Raw genomic sequence first — 20,930 nt, forward strand, 5'->3', positions numbered from 1 at the left:
CAGGCCTGAGCGCCATGGCTGCAGTCGGTTGGGTTCACACAAACCCCTGCCTGCTCTGTGTGGGTTACCACTTGCCAGTGTGTACTTTCAGAGGTGGCAGCAGTCACCTCTATGGGTTACTGTCATCCTTGTGTGCTAACATTCTTGAATTTTTTGGGGGGGTGGGGTGGGGTAGAGGGTTAACCAGGAATTGAACTCAGGGGCTCTTGACCACTGAGCCACATCCCCAGCCCTATTTTGTATTTTATTTAGAGACAGGGTCTCACTGAGTTGCTTAGCACCTCACTTTTGCTGAGGCTGGCTTTGAACTTGCAATCCTCCTGCCTCAGTCTCCCAAGCTGCTGGAATTATAGGCATGTGCCACTGCACCCGGCCCATTCTTGACCTTTTAACATCACCTCTGATTAGCCTGCATCACATTGCACCATTTTGTGAGTGGATTTGTTTCTTAATCATTTTATATCCTTGAGAGTAGACCCATTTCCCGTTTTTTTCTTGTTTCCTTTTCCCAGTACCTAATGTGGGTATAGTGTGTGTGTGTGTGTGTGTGTGTGTGTGTGTGCGTGTCTGTGTGTGTGTGCGCACGCGCACGTGCTGGGCCAGGATTCATGTGTGCTTAGCATAGGCTGTACCACTACACCACACCCAGCCCCTGGTATGGGAGCTTTGCTCTCAGCCTGTGCTAAACTATTTGCTGAAACAAAATGGTCACTTAGAGAGGGCCTGGAGGACCCTCAGAGCCATGTGTGGAGGAAGCCCTCTTTGCAATGGACCACATACCTTCAGCTAGGCAGCCGCCCCTTCCTGGGGTGACCTGCCTTGTCTGGCCCACCTGCCCTCCCCATGTGAAGATGAGGGCCAGGCTCCTTCCGGCAGATCCAGAGCAAAAGAAGACACAGCGGAGGCAGCAGCAGGTAGCACCCATGTCTTCATCTTCTAGGTGGGTGGGTGGAGGCTTGTGAGTCTGGTCACTTTGCCTGGCCTCAGTGCTCAGCCCTCCCAGCCCTCACCCCACTGCTTCCTGTCACGCCCAGCAGCAGTGAGAGCACCCTTCTGCAGGGAGAGGCCCTGGTGCTGTGACTCACCATGAGACTTCAGAGAGCAGAATCTGGGAGAGGGACAGCATGTCTTCAAAGCCAAGCAGCCCCTGGTGGGAGCAAGAGGTCTTGAGGGCTTTCATGATCTAAGGTTTCTCAAGCCTTTCACCTCCCCCTACCCTCATGTTGAATCAAATTTTAACTGAAACCTGTAAAGTGCAAAGTCTTGCAGAAATCATTACAAGAATCTTCTGGAAAATAGGGACTGACAACACTCCCTGCAGGGATGAGGATGAAAGTAATTCAGGGCTTACCAAGCCCTCTGGGCAACAAGTCCCAGGGCACCCAGCAGCCATCTTTGCCATCTCAGTGCTATCCTATTCATGGTCTCATTAAAAGAAAACCAAAACGGCCATATTGGAGCTGGGGGTGTAGCTCAGTGGCAGAGCGCTTGCCTGGCATGTGTAAGACCCTGAGTTCCATCCCCAGAACAAAAACAAGCCATATTATTTGGCTCCCATCTGGTCTTTTGAAATGTAAGAAGGACTTTAATCCATAGAACATTAAAGAATTAAATCACTTTGCAATAACAAGGAAGCTACCAGCTGGCCCTTACAAAGTGACCTTGCCAGAGTGGATGGGGAGTGAATGGCCCCACATGGGCCTGCCTTTCCTCCCAGGGAAGAGTGAGCAAGGGCACCATTTCAGGTTCCAAATTTACCCCAAAATGACTTCCCAAATGCAGAAGATTTATGCCTCTGAACAACTTATATCCAAAACATCACTGGCTTTCCTCATCCCACTGTCCCCACCCTAAGCCAGCCCCCTTCAGTTTCCTATTCCAGGTCAAAAATTCCACTATGCCCTTGTCAGGAAGTGTTGGCATTTCTAGGCCCTCAAAGAAGGCCCCCCAGAGGAACAGTATGGAAAAGTCTAAAAGGAGAAAATAAATTACCTTGGTAGATGAAACAAGAAAGTTCACCTCATTCTTCCCCCAAGCCTGAATCTAGGACGTGCCACTGCTCTTCTTGAAGCCACCTTTCTCTCAAGGGGAAGAACCCGACGCTAAATCTGTGGAAGAAAGATGAAGAGGCAAACTGCCCAACAGTCTGGGAGCATTCTAGTGGCACAAACTGGCCTGCCCCTTCTCTAGGAGCCACAGAGAGGGAGCCTAAATGTCTAGACCTGGGAGCACAACCCACAGTAGAAGATTCCCACACATGCTCCTCTGGCAATGGTGCCCTAACTTTTGTGTCCCCAGGAAAAAGAGAAAAAGGGGAGTGGAGAACCTTTGGGAGGCAGGATGGAAACTGGAGCCAGCCTTGGAAGCACTGTGAGGAGGCAGCTTGGGATCTGCTTTCCCCAAAAGGGCTGTTGAGGAAGCAGTTTGAGGTCAATCTTCCCACCAAATGATACTCTTGCAGACTGAGCCACTTGGCTGGCTCCCCTTCCATCTCGCTGCTCCACCCTGGGCTCTTTACAAGCTGTGGAAACTACTCCCTGGTACTTGCTGAGTAACTAAGGCCTCTTGACCAATGGTGCCCTTTTGGAGGAACTGGCCATTATCACCCTGGGTAGCACTCTGGCCCACTCAGGTTGGAGAGGTCCATCTGAGGTATGAAGTGGTGAGGAAGATATCTCCCTGAAGGTGAGTAGTGATCCTGGGAAGAGCCCTCCTGATGTTGGCATTGGCTCAAGGCATGTGAGGGTGTGGGGCAGCTCATGTGGCTGGAACCACATGTTCCACAAGCTCTTAAATGTGGCTTTGTGGTCCTAGCAGTGTCTCACAAGACTGCTACCAGACACTTTTCTGGTCACCCTTTTATAATTCTTGTACTTGATCTTCACAACCTTTTCAGTGGGGCCCAGGTGGTCATCAGAACCCTTCTGCCTGCTGGGCTGTTCTCCTCAGGACATGGCTCCCCACAGTTTCAGGCTCAGAGCCTATGAGTTCAGCAACCCCAGAAGAAAGCAGCTCTTTTTGACTTAATTCTTTAAAAGAAAACCTAGAGAATAGCACAGACAACACTTGTACCTCCCACCCAGAATTGTCACATCATCCCATTATGTAAAATCTGTGCTTAAATTTTTTTAATGAGAAAGTTTTATTAAAGAAATACCAAAACATCAAAAACACTACCACCCAAGTCTTGACTTTCCACGATGCCCCATTGTATAGTCCCCTGGATGACTCAAATGAGAGACATTTATTCTCCCATAATTCTAGGTGCTTGAAGTCCAAAATGGAGGTGTCAGCAGGGTTAGTTCCTTGTGAGGGGCAGTTGGGTCCATGCTTCCCTCCTCACTTCTAGAGGTTTGCTGGCAATCTTTGATGTTCATCAGCTTGTAGACATATTACCCCAAATGCTGCCTTCACATTTGCATATTGCTCTACCTGTGTGTGTGTGTGTGTGTGTGTGTGTCCATATTTACCCATTTTGTAAGGATAACATTCATGTTGGATTAGGGCTCATTCTAATGACTTCATTTTAATTTGATCATCTTTGCGGAGACCCTATTTCCAAATAAGGTGCTGTAGTTTAGGACTCGAACATATCTATTTTGGAAGGGATATCATTCAGCCCACCACACCACTAAGGACCTAACTTGCCCTGACACGTGGCCGCCATGGAGCCTTGAGGACAGCGTTGATAACTAGCCTGGGCAGAGTTGACTGTATCCCATCTTGGAGCGATCACAGGTAATTTCACAAGTCAGATGCAATTCACACCTCCATGTTCCATCACAGCAACCTGTCAACACGCCTGTCAACTTGGTTAGACACAATTTCCAGGTGTTGCAGGACCATTCAACATGTGGCAGGTCAGCCTTCGCTCAGCAGCAGGGACAAGCCTCCTGCAGTCAAATGCAGAGGCTGTCCTGGAGACCCGGATGCTCCAGTAGCTTTCAATTTCTTACTCTGTGCCAGTGCACCCACGCCCGACACTCTGCCAAGCAGGCAATTCCAGCAAGAGTTTTCTCAAGATCTATTGCCCAAAACATACTTACGTTTGGCATGGCCATTTGTATTCCTTCTAAGTCCATTTTTGCATTGCTGACTTCAAGAAAAGCTAATTAATTATTTTCGACACCACTATTAAATTGACATAGTGATTAATCTGATAATCCTTTTTATGAAATTACCTCTGAAATGCTAACTTTTCATCTTTTGAAACTCACTGTGTAAATTACTCTGAAGATTACATTGTACCAGCTTTGGGCTCTGTAAATCTTAATGGCAGTTTTTTTTTTTTTTGTTTTTGTTTTTTGCCAAAAGCAATAAAAGCTGTCCTGAATTTATCAGGTCAATCAGAAAAGAAGGAGGCAGGCAGGAAATTGAAGGTGACTCATGCTGCAAGTGGAAGTTTCGACTGATGGAACTGTTAGAACCTGCTGTTACTGGTCAGATAGGAGCCTCATGAAGCAGAGGAGCACGCACAGCCCCTGGTTGCAGATATCCCTGAGAGAAAAGCCAGCATGAGTCTGAGAGATGGTCCCCTTCCCCTTCTCCCTCACCCCTGCATCTCCGCCCAATGCATAGGGCTGGGTCTCTCTCACTGCCACTAACTCTGCGCAATCCCCAAAATTCCTTGGTGTGGGGCAGGAGCATACCTGAGCTATTGTCTTCCACCCTGCTGAACCCAGTGGGCAGGACCCTGGCACTCCAGTGGTGCTAGAGATACTGTTGCATAGGACCTTAAAGCCGGGCTGGAGCTACCAAGCTTGGTAGAAGTAGCAGTATCTACTTTTAGTCTTTTTGTTAAAGCTAGTTTGCTGCTTTTTTGATTTAGTAGTGACCCTTGTACATCTCTGTGTATGCCTATCTTAAGGCACAGGTCTCACTTGTCTGGAGGACAAAACCCGCCGAACCTGTGGTCCCATTTATCTACTGTTATAGTTTTGATATGAAGTTCCCCCCAAAGCTCCTGTTACTACAGGAATGGAGGTGGAATGATCAGATGAGAGCTGTGATCTAATTAGCCCATCCTAGTTTGAATGGATTGACCGGGTGGTAACTGTAGGTAGGTAGGGCATGGATGGAGGAGGTGGTCACTGGGGGTGTGCCCTGGAAGGGTGCATTTTCCCTGCCACTCCTTCCTTTCTCTGGTTTCCTGCTGCCACAAGGTGAGCAGTGCTCCATTGCTAGGCTTTCCACCATGATGCGCTTTCTTACCTTGGTCCCAGAGCAACGGAGTTGGCCCTCTATGGACTAAATTTCTGAAATTGTCAGCTCAAAATAATCTTTTCCTCTTCCAAGTTGTTCTTGTCAGGGATTTTGGTCACTGTGATGAAAAGTTGACTAACCTACCATCCATCCATCCATCCAAGAGTGAGGCTCCAGAGAGCACAAGAACAAGGCAGATGATTCCGGTCCTCACAGCACTTCCATTTTACAGAGGGAGTCAGACAACAACAAGATGATCACAAAGTGAGATGGGAAGAGGACAGGGCTAGGGGAGGAGAGGGTATAGATACAACTTAAAATCAAGGCATCAAGGTTTGGTGACCTCATGGTGATACCCTCGCCGTGGCTCTGCCTCACTGAGATGACATTTGAATAAAGAACTGAAGTTGAGGAAATAAAGAACTGATGGTGTAAGTATGGAGGACAGCATTCCAGGCAGAGCCAGCCACCAGTGCCTAGGCCTCAAGAGGGAGTGTGCCTGACTAAGGAGCAGCAGGGAGACCTCTGGCTGGAGTGAGCCAAGAGACGAGGTAGGTGTTCAAGTTAGGGAAGTTTGGAATCTGTGGGCCATGGAAAGATCTGAGATGTGGCATTTCTGGATTTTTGCAAGGGAAAAGCAGGCCTATTTGCCTTTTCTTGTCTTTGCCCTTGGTTCTTTCCTGAAGGTATCTCCCAGGAAGACCACAAGCATCTGAGGTCTTATGTTAAGAGAGGAGGCCTGAGGCCTGGATTTCCTGGGCCTAGAAGCCTCACTGCCAGAGGGGGTTGTTGTCTAGCCAGGGGAAACTGAGCTAGAAGAATCCAGCTTCTGGCCAGCATCCCTGCTGCTAAGTCAGGGGCAGGTGGAAGGAAGCTACTCAGGTTCACTCAGCTTTGCTGGGACAGGAAGCTTACCCACCCACAGCTCCCTCTCCCACACACAGGTGAGAGCTGAAGGATAAAGCCAGCTGCTAGCACCCCAGGAATGGAATGAGTTTCTGAGGAATCTGACAGGAAGTCTTGAGAGGTTTCTGACCCCCTTCAGGTTGCTCCTGAGAGAAGGGCTTTGGTGATATGGCTTCCGTCAGTAGAGACTTCATTCAACTACTGGAGAGTGACATGGTGACAGTCTTGGCCTTCAGGATGGGAGGGGGTAACCCCTGAGACCCACACCCACGATTTCAAGCAGGAGTTATTCCGTTGTTCCCTGAGGCTCACCTCTTCCAGCAGCCATTGATCCCATACTGAGGGATCAGGCTCCAGAAAAACAGGACAGGTCTTGAGGAGTAAGATGGGGCCAGCCAGGTGCTCCCAGGGGAGCAGTGTCCTGCCCGCTCTCTGAGATGGGGAACTAGGGATCTCTCTGTTTCACACAGACTCTTGTTCGGGCCTGAGTCCCTGGGTCTCTTGGTCCCAGCTCCGTGGCTGCCCCTTGGAAGGGCTTTCTGGAAAAGGGCAGTGAGGTGGGAGTGGGAAGGTCTGGGACTTTGGTATCTGTTTTCTGTTTCTTGGGTCGATGACTGCATTTTTGGTGCAAACCCACTCCTGGGGTGTCTCTGTCCCCAGGCCCTGGCTCATCTGCCACTCCACTAGGGTGCCCAAGGTCCCCTCTCCCCCCAACACCAGGCCCATGTAGTGTTCCAGAATGACTCCCACCGCGACCACGGTAAAGGCTTTTGCAGTGAATCTTTTTTTTCCCTCAGAAATTACACGCACACATCGGAGAGCCGTGTCGACCGCCCTCTGGGTTGCCATGGAAACAGAGCCTTCTTTCCTCCCCACCTCCCCCCTGTTTACCTTGGTCAGGGACTGCGGCAGAAATCAGCCTGTCGCGGGAGAAGGGGTGGGCGGCAAAGAGGAGGAGGGAGAGCCAGCCCGCCCTAAACCAGATCATTCCGGTTCGGAGTGGCTCCCCCTCCCGCACTGGGAGCCGCCCTCTGCAGTCTGGTGGCCGGGGCTGCGTAAGCTCCGAAGAGTGGCTCTGGTCCCTGAGCAGCTTTAATGGAGAGGGTCCGATACTTCCGTGCCAAGCCCCTGCCCCAGTTCCACACAGGGTCCTTGTCTCCCTTCCTGCCAGGGCCTGGCTCTGGGTAGCCTCTACAGGAGCTGCCCCAAGTTGTGGGCTGTTTGTCCTGAAGGATGTCACTATGCAAGAGTCCGTGCTCAGGGTGGGTGACTGAGCACCCCGGGTGCCCAGGCCTAAAGTGGCCGGGACCAGGGGCTTGCCTCCTGCTGGCACGCTCCCTGTGGCGCCAGAGGGGCCCTTGGGTGTGGCTGTTGGGCTGAAAGCTTCCCGTGCTGTTAGGCTAAGTGACCAGCGATGCCACAGCTGCCCGCTGCCTCTCCTTCCTCACTTCCCACGCCCCTTCCTGGGCTTCCCCTGGGACGTGGCACCTGAAGGCACCTAGAGCTGGGTACTGTGTCTGGAAACAGATGGAGTGTGCCACTTTCCAGCACCCTCTAGTACGCTGGCTCGGTCCTCGGAGGCTTTCGAGAACTTTCCGCACAGCTCCTGGTCAGCCTCCTCCCCTCCTCCCATGGAAGCTCCCTGAAGGCAGCGCCGTGTCCCGGGTGCATCCAGCCCCGCCCGGGGCAGGGCAGTATCGTGTGCTCAGTTAGCAGCGGCCCAAACAAGGGCCACCGCTTAGCCTCCCCGAAGCGGTGGCCACCTCCTGGCGGAGCACCGCCGGGCTCCGCGGCTCGCTAGGGGGCGGCAGAGAAGCCACCCCGCAAGGCTTTTTGGAGACGACTTGGCGCGAGCACGAGGCCATCTTGTTGCGACCTGAAAACCGCGACTTTTGCTCTCCAGCTATGTGTGCGGCGGGCATCCTGCCCCAGCTGGCAGGGATCGGGGGCAGGTGGGCGGCTGCGGGCAAGGTGGCGCTTTGGGGACTCCCCGCGCACCGCTAGCAGCACAGCTTCACCGACCAGTCCCGGGCTTCACGGTGCTACTAGGCTGCTCCGCCGTGAGCTCCGCCCACCCCGGGAAGTGTCCCTTTTTGAGAGCCCTGTTGGTGGCGATGCAGGTTAATCGGCAACCGGGCGGGGAGGGTGCAGGAAGGATGCGAGTTCTTAAGCATGTGCCTTCTTAGGATCAGAGGCTGCTCATCCTTTCTCTGGGCTTTGAGGGCCAGGGAACTCCCTTGGCAAACCACTTACCATGGCTAGCCTTGGCCTACCAATCAGTGAAATGGGGCTAGGATCTCCAGGCATACGTTCCTCTACAGATTGGCTGAGAAGAGAATGCTGGGCTACCAAGGCACAGCTTGCGGGTGTGGTGGGGTGCAGAAGCAGATGGAAAGCGGGCGATCTAGGCCTGAACGTCCCATTGTGCAAGTAGCTCTGAGCAACCTCCATGGTCATCGTTCTTCGGGATCATGTCTTTGTGGGTAGTGCAGGATGAGCAAGGGACAGATGCTGACACCCTGAACCATATTCTGATCTTGGTTGTCTTCAGGATGACCTGGTTCTGGTGATAAATAAGAGCCAGATGCATGCTGGGTGTGGTGCTGACCACCTGTAATCCCAGCGACTCAGAAGCCTGAGGCAGGAGATTTGCAAGTTCGAGGCCAGCCTGAGCAATTGAGCTTGAGACCCGTCTCAAATTTTGTAAAAAAGGTTTGGGGATTGAGTGGATAAGCGCCCCAGGGATCAATCCCCAGTACCAAAAAACACAAACACAAAAAACAAACTCCAGGTGCAGCAGATTTCTTTGGGGTTGTGCGCTAGGTAAGTTTGCTTCCTTACAAGGGGTGGAGAAGATTTGGGGACACACCCTTGGCAGTCATGGTAAGAGCCTCCTCAGCTCCAGAAGCCAAGCAGCTTTAGTATAAGAAGGATAAACTGATCTGTCTGTGGGCCTCTGAGGTGACAAACTGAATGACAGCTGTTTTCTCTTCTCACAGATGCCATTTGCAATAAATACTGTTCTAAAGATCCCCGCCTAGTGTGGAGTCCCCAAACAGTAAATGGCCAGCGCTCCCAGTCATCTCTAGTCTTCTCTTTCCTGGGGCTGGAGCTGGGCTGCAGGGCTTGTTGCCCCTTGACTCAGGTCTTGCCGTTCCTTCCTGCCAGGCTGCCTGCGCCTTCCAGTTGATCTGTCTCACTTTTTGCATTCAAGGTTGCATTGGCAGGACCCTGGGCAAAATGAGCAAATCACTGGGTATGCTTGGTATGCCACTAAGAAACCCCCAGGGTCCTCCTCTTACCTGGCTATGGAGTGTATCAAAGAACAAAAAAAAACTCTGCCCTTGTTCTTGAATAAACGATGGTAAGGAACAGACTGGGCAACAGGATAGGACCACACTTAAACTGACAAATTGTGATTTTTCTTTTTTTTTTTTTTTTGGGGGGGGGGGGAGACCAGGGATTGAATCCAGAGTGCTTAACCACTGAGCAACATCCCCACTCTTTTTATACTTTATTTAGAGACAGTCTCATTGAGTTGCTTAGGGCCTCACTAAATTGCTGAGGCTGGCTTTCAACTCACGATCCTCCTGCCTCAGGCTCCTGAGCTGCCTCGGCACCCAGCCAGTTTGTGATTTTTGTTTATGTTTTGTTAGGTACTGGGGATTTAACCCAGACTTCCTGTATTGGAGCTATATCTCCAGGCATTTTATTTTTTATTTTGAGACAGGATTTTGCTAAGTTGCTGGGGCTGGCCTCAAACTTGTGATTCTCCTGCCTCAGCCTCCCAAGCAATGGAATTACAGGCTTGTGCCATGGTGCCCCTAACCGTGTATTTTTAAAAAGCCCCTCCCTTGCTCTGTTTTTTCTTCTCACTAACCTCTAGGATTGGTTATTAAGTTAAAAATTCTCAAATGCCAGTGGAGCTGAATCTGAATAATGAGAGACTAATACTCTTTGAGTCACCCAATCTGAAAGTCTCACTTAGAAGAAACCCACATTCATAGTATTACATACAGCTCATTTCTTTCTTTCATTCTTTCTCTCTCCCTCTATCCCCGCCCCCAATCCCCCCCCCCTTTTCATAGTACCAGTGACTTAACCTAGAGACACTCTTCTACCAAACTACACTCCCAGCCCCTTTTAACATTCTTAAAAAAATTTTCAGACAGGGACTAAGTTGCCTACAGTGATCTCAAACTTGCTATCCTCCTGCCTTAGTCTCCCAAATCTCTAGGAACACAGACTTGTACAACCATGTCCTGCTCATTGCTTCAATTTGAGACATTCCAGGTATCCCCTGTTTTGCTGTGGAATGGAGGACTTGACTCCTTTATATCCCCACCTCTCCTCCTCATCTTATGTTTAGTTTCCTTATTGGTTAATTTTCTACTTTATAGTAAATATTTCACTTTCATCAGCTACCAAGAGCAGCAGTAGGTCAATAACCATGTAATGTGTACACAGCTACTCATTTAAGCCCCACAAGAATGTCAAGAGATAGGATATTATTATTATTAGTTCCATTTTAGGAGGAAACTAAAGCCATTTCATTGGCTCTCCAAGAAGGGGAAGAGATAAATATGTGTGGCCAGTGTGTCATCTTGACACTGAGTTCTGACAGGGCAAGGGCTGGTGATATTCACTCTTGGCTCTAGAGTTCCATGCTGGACAATTATGACAGGATTCCCAAATGTCTTAAGCCAGCTAAATCCAAATCAACTGAGTTTGTTAAAACAACACATCTACTATACTGAATCTCTGTGATTTGGACCCAGGAATCTGTATTTTTTTTTAATATTTATTTTTTAGTTTTCGGCGGATACAACATCTTTGTTTGTATGTGGTGCTGAGGATCGAACCGGGACCGCACGCATGCCAGGCGAGCACGCTACCGCTTGAGCCACATCCCCAGCCCAGGAATCTGTATTTTTAACAACCATGCACCACATTTTGGAAACAGTGGGTCACGGGTGGGCCTGGCAGCTGGCCTTGTTCTATTTCCTACTCTGTCCACAGCACTCATACTCAGAGCCTGCACCTCACAAGTAGGGATCCAGACTGTGGCACTCATGAAGGAACTGCCTGGCCTGTGCTGCAGGCCACCAAGCACCACAGTGGGACCAACTATCTTAGTATCAAATCAAGGTGCAGAAGTAACTATTCCAGGCCTAGCGCTGTATAGATGGATGCTCCAGGCCTTTGGCCAAGCATCCTAATGGCAAAATGTTGAATCTGAAAGGGATGTGGGGGATTATCTAGCAAACCTCCTCTTTGACCAATGAGTTAACCAAGGCCCAAAGTAAAATGAGTTGCATTCAAAACAGGATTATTATGAACTGGGCCAAGAGCAGAGCCCTGGTGTCCCAATCCCTGGGTCATCTCTTTCTAGAATTGTCCTAATAGGTAACCACATGTGGTTATTTACATTTAAAAAAATTTAAATTACCAAATTCAAAATTCAGTTCCTCAGCCACAATAGTTACACATGGCTAGTGGCCACCACCCCAGTGGATGGTGCAGATACTGAACATTTCCATCACTGCAGAAAGCACTACTGGTTCAGAACCTAGGCCTTTCATCTGAAAGCACTACAGAAACTGGGTGGTTTTGCCAGCGTCCTCTCCCTTCAAGCAACAACTGAGGAAGATTACCTGCAAGGGAATGTGTTGCACTGTTCAATCATGATAGCTCAGTAATAGCAGCCTGACAAACTAGAATCATAAATGTAACTGGAAGAAAAAACCACCCCACTGAAACCTCTTCCTCTAGGCCAAGATGGGGCTAAATGTCTAAGAACCCAGTCAGAAGCAAATAAGAGTCCATTTCAAAGCTCTGACTCATTGAAATCTAAAGGTACAGGGGGGCTTACTTCTTAATTCTGGTAGATCTGAAGGGAGTACATTTTTGAAGAGGTGGTGGGGGAGAAGACAACTTGTGATACATGTCAAGTATTAACTGTAAGGTGGGTAAACAGGAAGAAATTGTTTCTTTTTCCTTGTAGATTTACATTGTAGTATCTAAGCTTACTTATCCTTGGAAGGTATGTTTGATCCATAATTAGCCAATAGAAACACTGAAAATTAAGAGGTATATTTGCAATTCTGGAAGGGAGACCTTAAAAGTGACCAGACTTGGAATGTCCTTGCCTACTCTGGACTTAGTGGATTTGGGGTGACAAGTTTTGGAGAAGCAGCATCTGGAAGACTAAGGCCAGAGGCAGGAACTATGGTTTCATCCCCTGAAAAGCCCCCTGCACGGGGCTCTCCTCCTGTGATGGCTTTTCCCTTGGACTATAAAGTCCTATGACTCTCTATGTAGAGATTTCCATTTTCCTTTCAAATTCTCTGAATCTCCCCCAACCCTTTGAAAAACTCTCGATGTACCCATACAAACTTGCCCAGCAGTTGTTTGGGGAATACAGGATGGGCAGCTGCTTCCTTGCTGAGGTCCTTGTGGAGGGAGTAGCTTTCTCCTGAGCGAACTACTACATGTCCAGGAGTTCCAGATGGTGAGCAGACGGAAGGACCCCCAGGAGGCAGATGACTCTCAGATATTACAGAAAAAAGCTAACCCACAGGGAGATGGTAAAGGGATTGATGGAGATGGTGGGATTGATGCTTATGTCAAACAGGTGAGTCCATATACATACAAATGACTGTCAGACAATCAAGGTGGACTTGAACCAAATAGATTTGGATAAGATTTATTGATCAGATTGTTTTAGAAAACCAACAGCAAAACACTGACAAGGTACATAAATACAGATTGGACATTTCAGGGTAAATTCACTACATTTCCCACTTGATTGTAGGAAACCAGGGAAGGTGGAAAAGCTGTCCTGGTCATAAGGCATGCACACCAGACTGCAAAAGGACTTTCACACTATTTAACAAGACTGTGGCAAAAGCTTTAAAGTAAGGCAAGCATTGTATGTGGCCTAAGCATACCCTGCAGAAGAGCTCAGCCTAGGCTCACCCCTCAGAGACAGTTTCAGAGACAGGCTTCCCTTTCTTGTCTGGATTCTTCCAGTCAGTGACTTGTCACTGGCAAGTATCTTTACTGGGAGGTGCCTGGGCTCTCCCTGCATAGACTCTGCACCAGGAAGTGGCTTTAGAGAGTCAGTGTGTCTCCTGACGCTTCCTTTGTATTTTATACGTGTAACTAGTAAAATAGCAATTACTACTACCTGGTGAACTTGCTATTTCTCTGAAAACTGTCTTTGACTCACCCTGTACATTGACTAAGCAGGGCCTTTAAAAAACATCTCAAAAAGTAAAAATTAAAAATTGAAAACATAAAAATTACACCAAAAGATGGTACCACTTTTGAAGCACAACTCAGAACTTCTGTTTATAACACCAGACAAGGGAAGAGGTCACTTTCCACCAAATTTCACGACGATAGAAGGGAAATTTCATTGCTGGATATAATCTGGTGGCGACATATGGAGGTTCCAGAACTCTACTGAGCCTACCTCAGGCCCTGCCAAAGCTCCTAGAGTCCCAAGGTATTTGAGGAACCAAAGCAATTTAAACCAACGGTGACCAGTTTTTGGAACTTATGGTCATAAGACCATAAACCCTCATCTACCCCGGAGCTCAATGCCAGAAAAATGGGACGAAAAAAAAAAAAAAAGGAAGCAAAAATGGCTTTTTGTGCTACATCAGAATGCTGGCAGATAAACAATTCGGTAACCTGTGCTACTTTCTAAACATCTGTAAGACCACATAAAAATAAACTGGTATTATAGGATATAAAGACCAACATAGTCGGAAAGGACAGACCAACCTTTCCTATATGCCAGGCAATCGGGAGATATAACTGGAGAAGGTATCTCCAAAGGAAAACAAAAAACAACAACAACAAAAAAAGCAAGGACTCGTCAAGAGTCAAAGCAATGTGTTCAAATGATGGAATTTCCTGTGTCATACACAGCTTTTTTCTTCCCACAGGTGCTGAGTTCTTTGGTAATTGAAGAGCGACAGCCTAGAACTCAGGGCAGGAGATGATGCTGAAGAGTGACAGCTAAACTCGGGACTGCACCTGTGGCTCCTCCACTCAGTGTTCAGCAGTGCCAGGTGGACCAAGTGTAGCTAACCAGGCTGCTCTTGTGTACTCTGCTTGCCAGCCCCTCTGGGGGGTCTTCCTTTCCCTTTTCTAACTACTCATTCCATTGAAAAGGAGGTGCGTTTGGCACAGGGACGGGAGGGAGAAGAAATACAAAGGAATTAATTGTTTGATAGAAAAGTTGAAACATTGATTATTATCTATGGATTTCAATTATCTGTGCTTTACTCTTGCTACTGTGGGTAACCAAAGGTCACTGTCAATGTACCTTTTGCTTAGAAATGTTAATATGTTTATTATTATACTTTTAAATCTAGTTATGTAATGGACAGGAATGGTATAGAGCAAATTTTTACATCATGTCATTAAGACCCTGAAAAAAGAAGAATCTGCCAATGGAAAGGATTTTATTTGGCTCCTGAAGAACAGTTAACATTTTATTCTAACCTTTATCAGTCTGTAGTTTCTCCAGGGTGTGGAAAATACTTTATCAAATGAAAAAAAAGCATCATTTTCATCATTTAATAAGGTATTACATTCCCAGATAAATAGTGTATACGTGAAAAAACTGATAGTGCCAAATATTAGGTTTTGATTCCCCATGTAGGAAACACCTTACCAGTGACTTCCTTGTTCCTGGGCAAAACACACAAACATGAGATAGTATAAAGAGGTGACTGGGGAAAAAAATTCTCAACTCTAACAAACCCAGGGAACAATAAGTCTCTATGACCTGGAGTAAGAAAATATGGACTTGAAAATCCAGCTTTACCAAGATTTAGCTTAAGCCAGCTGATCACATCAAAAATTCTAGGCATAATTTTACTCTAAAGCAATGAGCTGGCTTCACCAACACAGATACAAAAAAGTAGTGTAGCTGCTTTATAGTCACATCCTCTATATAATCTGTATATATCCATATGTGTTTCTATATATTGCACTTCAATTTCCAGACTGTAGGAAGATGACTGGGAATACCTCAAAGAGGCAGAGGAGCATCAGGCACAAGCTTTCCCATATCAAGTAATGGTGTCGGGAATTCCAAGTGCTGGTTATAGGTATACTAAAATGCCTGGTGACTGTTACATAAAAGTCCAGTCATCTTCATTTAAATCACCATACACACAGTCTCATTTGGCATTCAGAACTTGTGCATGTGAATAGCACTCAGAGCTGGTCATACTACATAATTTTTCACAAGTGTTATATTCAAAGAAGACACCGTAGACCAAGGATGTGCACTTTCATGAAAATGTCACATTCAAGGTCTTCAATGTCAGGCCTCCAAGATCTATCTCAAAGAAAACTGCCCTCGTAAGGCTTAAAAAGGATGCTGGCAAGTGTGGACTGTTTCAGATCCCCTCTCTCTCCAGCTTTCTGGTGCAGCAGAGCCAGAGACCTGCTAATGTTCCAAGGACCAGGGAAGTCTAGGCATAGAAGCTAAGCATTCAGTCTTTGGTCCCTGCAAAAATCAATGGAAAAAATCCTTTTGCCACCCTAGACAGCATGACTTGGTTGGTTTCGGATGTAATCCCAACAAATGCCCAGAGGCAGGCTGACGTCATGCATCAAAGCTCTGGAGAGAGCTCCTCTGAGGAACAAGCCTAGCAGTGGGTGGTAAGAGGTTAAATGCCTCACTGATTGGGAATGGCAAGAGGTGGGGGCAGGGGACCCCTAGAGGAGCTGTCCTTTTCCTGCCTCTCCCTCACATTCCTCACTCCCCAGGAAGGACCCAGATTCACAGATAAGTGCTTATTACAAGACTCTGCAGAATACAGGTTCCTCTGACACAACCCAACAAGAATGGGATATAATAAGGCCTAGAAGTTAAGAGTCCAAGTCTATAGGCCACAGTTTCTCTTCCCCAGAACTGAACACTAGATGGTATCTTTTTAGCCATAATAAGTCAAAGGTGATTTTTAAATCCACACATAAGCTAAAGAGATCCCTTCTGGGGTAATGGGGGGGAAAAAAAAATCACTTTAAAAGCTAAGTGAAAAAGAGGCACTTAAAGAAAAATGTGTCCCACATCTCTCACATGAATCTCCCTCTGTGAGGGGATGGCGGGAGGGTCAGCACTGTGCCTTCTTGCATGCTTCAGCACCTTTGAGAACACCTGTGCACATCTAAATGCTCATGGCAAGCGACTGCTCAACCTCTCTAGCAGCCTGCTGGCAAAACAAGTGAAAACTCATGTCATTTTTCTTTTTAAAACTAACAAATCAGAACTAAAATTTCACACACGAGAAAGCAAATTCCTTCCTTGCGCTAAGTATCTGATACTTGGGTTTCAGGAAGGATGACCTGTGGCTTTTCCCTCAAGACCACTTATCCAATTATTACACAATTTCAGCACCATGCGCATTAAAGCAGACAGAAAAGGAGACAGAGCAAGCTTCGGGGAAAATTGAGGACCAACTGCCTAAGGAAATGGCAGGTACATGGTCCACAGATTAGAAAAGAAGCAAGATTTGAAAAGGAAATGGCCAGTGTGACAGTCAAAGGCCATCATTCCGAACAGAAGCCAAGTTATCAAATCTGAAGGCGCTCTTTGCCTGCTCTCCTGTTCTGTGGCCATTTACACCACACATTTCTTCCCCATGAAGAAGTCAGAGAGATAAGCACAGGAGAATTTCAAAACTGCCCAGAAAGAAGAACTTGAACAACATTAAATTTCTCAATTTAAAATATTCTTGGTGCCATAATTTCTAAGAGCAACAACAAAGACCACAACTCACATAGAAGTCTCCTGAACAAACCAACTCTAACAACTGCTGGCACCGTAAGGAAGAGAAAAGATATCATTAACCAGGAGTTACTGCGCTGCTTAACTTTCCTCCAAAGTCAAAGGTTAAGCTTAGGTATACATGCAGCAAGATGTCAATCACTGCTGCCATGCAATCCAACTACTCAGACACACCTTGAAAATACCAAGTTAAACATCCTGGTTTTTAAGAATAACCTGCAAGATTCTCAAGGTTAGTTTTCTCAATCTATCCCCCAAACTACTTGTAGCTGTTACTACGTTTTTATTTTTGTTTTTGTTGATGATGTTTTAATCTGTAGAGCATTGGTTGACATGGTCATTATGCCCAGAATTCCTTTTAAAAAATTTCTTTATCTTATCTTGATCAATGACATTATTAAAGTACTTTTAAACTTTCCCTCAACTCCATCAAGAAAGAGAAACTATGTGAGTATGTGGGTATGTATTGAGGCAGGAGGAAGAGAAGCAAAGAAGAAAGCACATGGAAAAGTGAGATGTCCATAAACTTAAAAACCAATTTACAGAAAGGCATCTGATGTATTTTCTGAATAAGGCCTTGATCAGGGTAACCAATTCTCTTTGTAGCACATCCTACACTGCCCATAAATAAAGGAGTCTCTTTAAATTAACATTTCCAGCATCAATGAACAGTCCAGATATCCTCATTTCAAGCGCTCGATGAGTCCCTGTGTTAGTCCAAGGTGCAGAAGCTGTATTTGGGAGAGGTTTGCTAGGTTGGGGAAGGCCGCGAGCAGCTTCTCCCATGCCAGTTCCAGCAAGCTAGGTACCACCAGCCAGATCTTAAACAAAGACCCAGTCCGCTTGTTTTCGTGGATGTTCACCACTCCTCCATGAATGTACATGCAACCAGCCTATGAACAAATGGCAATCAAAAGAGGACAAATTCAAACGGAAGAGAAATAGACACCAGTGCTGAAGACTCAGCAAGAAAAAAATTAACAAAACAAATAAACCATAGCAAATTAAATCCAATGAGTTGAAACAGAATTTCTCAGGCTGTGCATGTAGCTAGCTCAATGGTAGAGTACTTGCCTAGCATGTAAAAGGCCCTGGGCTGGATCCCAGGTCTAAGAAAAAATAAAAAAATTAAAAAAAAAGAAAAGAAGTTTTCACTGATCCCAACATATACAGAAATCAACAGAGTTTAAAAAAATGAATGGGTTACTAAGAAAAAAACTATAGGTGTGTGTATGTGTGTGTGTGTGTGTGTGTGTGTGTGTTTTACTTCAACAACAAAAAACTTCACTATTAACTAACATTAAATTTTTAAAAACTTTTTTTTTAGATGTTGATGGACCTTTATTTTATTCATTTATTTACACGCAGTGTTGAGAATTGAACCCAGTGCCTCACACATGCTAGGCAAGCGCTCTACCACTAAGCCACAACCCCAGCCATTAAATTTTCACTATTCTAAGTACCCCAAATGCTAAATGTTGGGAATACAAAATTGAAAATAAAGGTCTCTGCAGTGACATATTCAATAATATGGTACAGGAGAATAAAGTTATTTTACCCTCTCAGGAAACACCTTTGATATCACTGCCAGGACCTAAATGCCATATGTAGTGTTTCTTTTACATTTATGTTGTTTGTTTAAACTTGGGTATGTTGGTATTTTCCTCCTCTTTTCTCAGAGGAAAGGCTAGCTTCAAAAGGAACTTTTAAAAACAATTCTTAATTCAAGGTTTGCCAATATCGGCATTTTTTTTCTAAAAGATTTTCTTATCATCTACAACTACATAAGGAAGATACAAAAATAAGAACTTACTGGTGTAACAGCTGCACAGTGAAAATAAACTGGCTCTGGCATGGTAGCAGGAAGCTTCACCCATTGAAATGTCTGCAGATTCAACTTCCAGATATCTCCCAGGATCACTTCTCCATTATAGCCCCCACAAATGAATACATCTATCAAAAAAGAGAAGGCCAAGATCACACAAAGGAAAAGAGCCAAAGCTACAGCATGATTTACAACAGATCACAAGGCTGGCTGACAGTTAAGGGGATTGCCCCATAAGAGAGAGGACTTCAGCTGTGTGGTCCATCATGCTACTGGCTTGTCCTTCAACAGAATTGGGATACTGTGTTGGAAGAGTCTTTGGGGGGCAGGGGCTAAAGCTTTTTAGGAAGTTTTCATATCAAGCCTTTCAAATTCAAATACCTCTAGGTTCCAGGCAAGGGGTTGAGGGGAAATAAATGACAGGAAGTCTCAGTACAATATATAGGAGTACTCATGTTCTAAAAGAGAGCTGGCTATGATTAGTAACTACCAGATCTTCCATTTTTCAAGAGAAGATGAAAATCTGGATTTTTTTTTTCTAATGAAGTATTTTAATTATAAGTATTGGCCACTAATTCAAAAGAAATTTAATGCACGTAGGAGCCAAACAAAACACATCTATAGATCTCCAGTTGCAAGTTCTTCTTTTAAATAATGTTCTGGAAAGTACGTACATTTATTTGCCCACAGAGACTAATGTCCTCCATATGGATTCCCCCTTTCTCATACTGGGGATTGAACCCAGGAGCTGTTTACTTCTAAGCCACATCTCCAGTCCTTTTTATTTTTCGAAACAGGGTCTCATAAAGTTGTTGAGGGTCTCTCTAAGTTGCTGAGTCTGGCCTGGAACTTGCAATCTTCCTCCCTCAGCTTCTGTAATCACTGGGATTACAGGTGTACACTGCTGCGCTCACTTTCCCTGTAGACATTTAACCTGAGAAGTACTCAGTGCAATGTGCAGCTTGGGGACACAAAAGAAGTTCTTCTAGGCTTTCTTTAGTTGAAAGAAGATATTCTGAAGCTCTATTTGATCTGTACAGCTCTTTGTCAGAAACACAATTTTCCCCAAAGGAAAGGTGGAATTTTAATTTTGTTTTTGTAAAACCATTTAGTTCTAACTAGTTAGTCAACTTGTAATAAAGACTATGTGAACAGTCTAACTAAATGCCCAGAATCAAGGCTGAATTCCATTTGTATGGTGCTTGGCTTCAAAGAATCAAATGAATAAATATCTTAATTCAGGTCTAAATCAAGTTTAAGCCAATAATTAATTAAACTATAAAATACATCACAATTTTTTTGGTTAGGATTCAAGGAAACCTTTTAAGAACAGCTCCATTCTCAGAGAGGCAAAGCTGAACAATGACAGTATCTATATATCCTATCCCCAAAGCAGAGCATAACAAAAAGCCCCTCTGTACTAGAAATGGTAGAATAATTCTGGTTAAATATGAACTAAGCTGTTGAAAAGATACAGTCTATCCGGCTCATTTATATACACCTTCCTGGAGTGGGGGAAGCACTTGAGGAAGTATATCAAAGAATAAAATAAACTGTAAATGAAAAGACAGGAAGTATCCCAAAAAGAGTCATTATCACACTCAGATAAAGGAGCTGCTACTGCTTTCTGAAGCCATACAATGCCTTTGTTATAATATGGCCAAAGAATGAACTGAGTTCTATTTGACATTAGTCAGAGAACAGGATAAACTTTATGAAATAATATTCTGAAGGAGTTACTATCATTTTAATACAATATCTACCAAGGTTTCCACTATATAAGCAATCACCGTGTTATAAACGTAACCACAGATATCTATTGAGGTCAGATGCTGAAAGATTAGGTGTACAATAAAAGCTTATTTATTGCCAATTTTTGAGTTCTCTGATAACTGAAGGAATCCAGACACTAGTTTACATCATAACAATTGCTAAGAGAGGCATGACTCTATAGTTTTCCCTTTAAGTTTAAACTATCAGAAATAGATTCTTCCCAAAGTTATGAACCTCTTTTGAGAAATTATCATTAAGAAATAAGTCATTCTCAGCAGATACAATTACAGAAATGGATCAAAATATTATTTAGAATCCTTACCATTTTTTATTTGAACACAACTGTGACATCTTCGGGCTGCAGGAAAACCTGCCAAACACACATAAAAACAGAAATTCCATTATTCC

General features: G+C 45.5%; 1 protein-coding gene and 1 long non-coding RNA gene across 3 annotated transcripts in view; both read right to left on the minus strand.

The window, feature by feature from the left end:
• Nucleotides 1-1,085: 1,085 nt before the first annotated feature.
• LOC114104133 (uncharacterized) lies at nucleotides 1,086-7,050 on the minus strand. Its single transcript, XR_003584790.1, has 3 exons — nucleotides 7,000-7,050; nucleotides 1,993-2,108; nucleotides 1,086-1,147 (listed from the first exon to the last, which is right to left on the minus strand). It is a non-coding gene; the product is annotated as an uncharacterized lncRNA (long non-coding RNA).
• Nucleotides 7,051-12,798: 5,748 nt separating this feature from the next.
• Klhdc10 (kelch domain containing 10) overlaps nucleotides 12,799-20,930 on the minus strand; it is a 61,847-nt gene continuing 53,715 nt past the window's right edge. For both annotated transcript variants that reach the window (XM_071611895.1, XM_027950115.2), the window contains exons 8-10: nucleotides 20,845-20,892; nucleotides 18,738-18,877; nucleotides 12,799-17,817 (exon numbers count right to left, since the gene is read on the minus strand). In XM_071611895.1, the coding sequence (XP_071467996.1) occupies nucleotides 17,608-17,817; nucleotides 18,738-18,877; nucleotides 20,845-20,892 (398 nt within the window). In that variant the 3' untranslated portion in view covers nucleotides 12,799-17,607. The remainder of the gene's footprint in view (nucleotides 17,818-18,737; nucleotides 18,878-20,844; nucleotides 20,893-20,930) is intronic.

The sequence above is a fragment of the Marmota flaviventris genome, chromosome 1 (assembly GCF_047511675.1).
Source record: "Marmota flaviventris isolate mMarFla1 chromosome 1, mMarFla1.hap1, whole genome shotgun sequence".
Classification (NCBI taxonomy): Eukaryota; Metazoa; Chordata; class Mammalia; order Rodentia; family Sciuridae; genus Marmota; species Marmota flaviventris.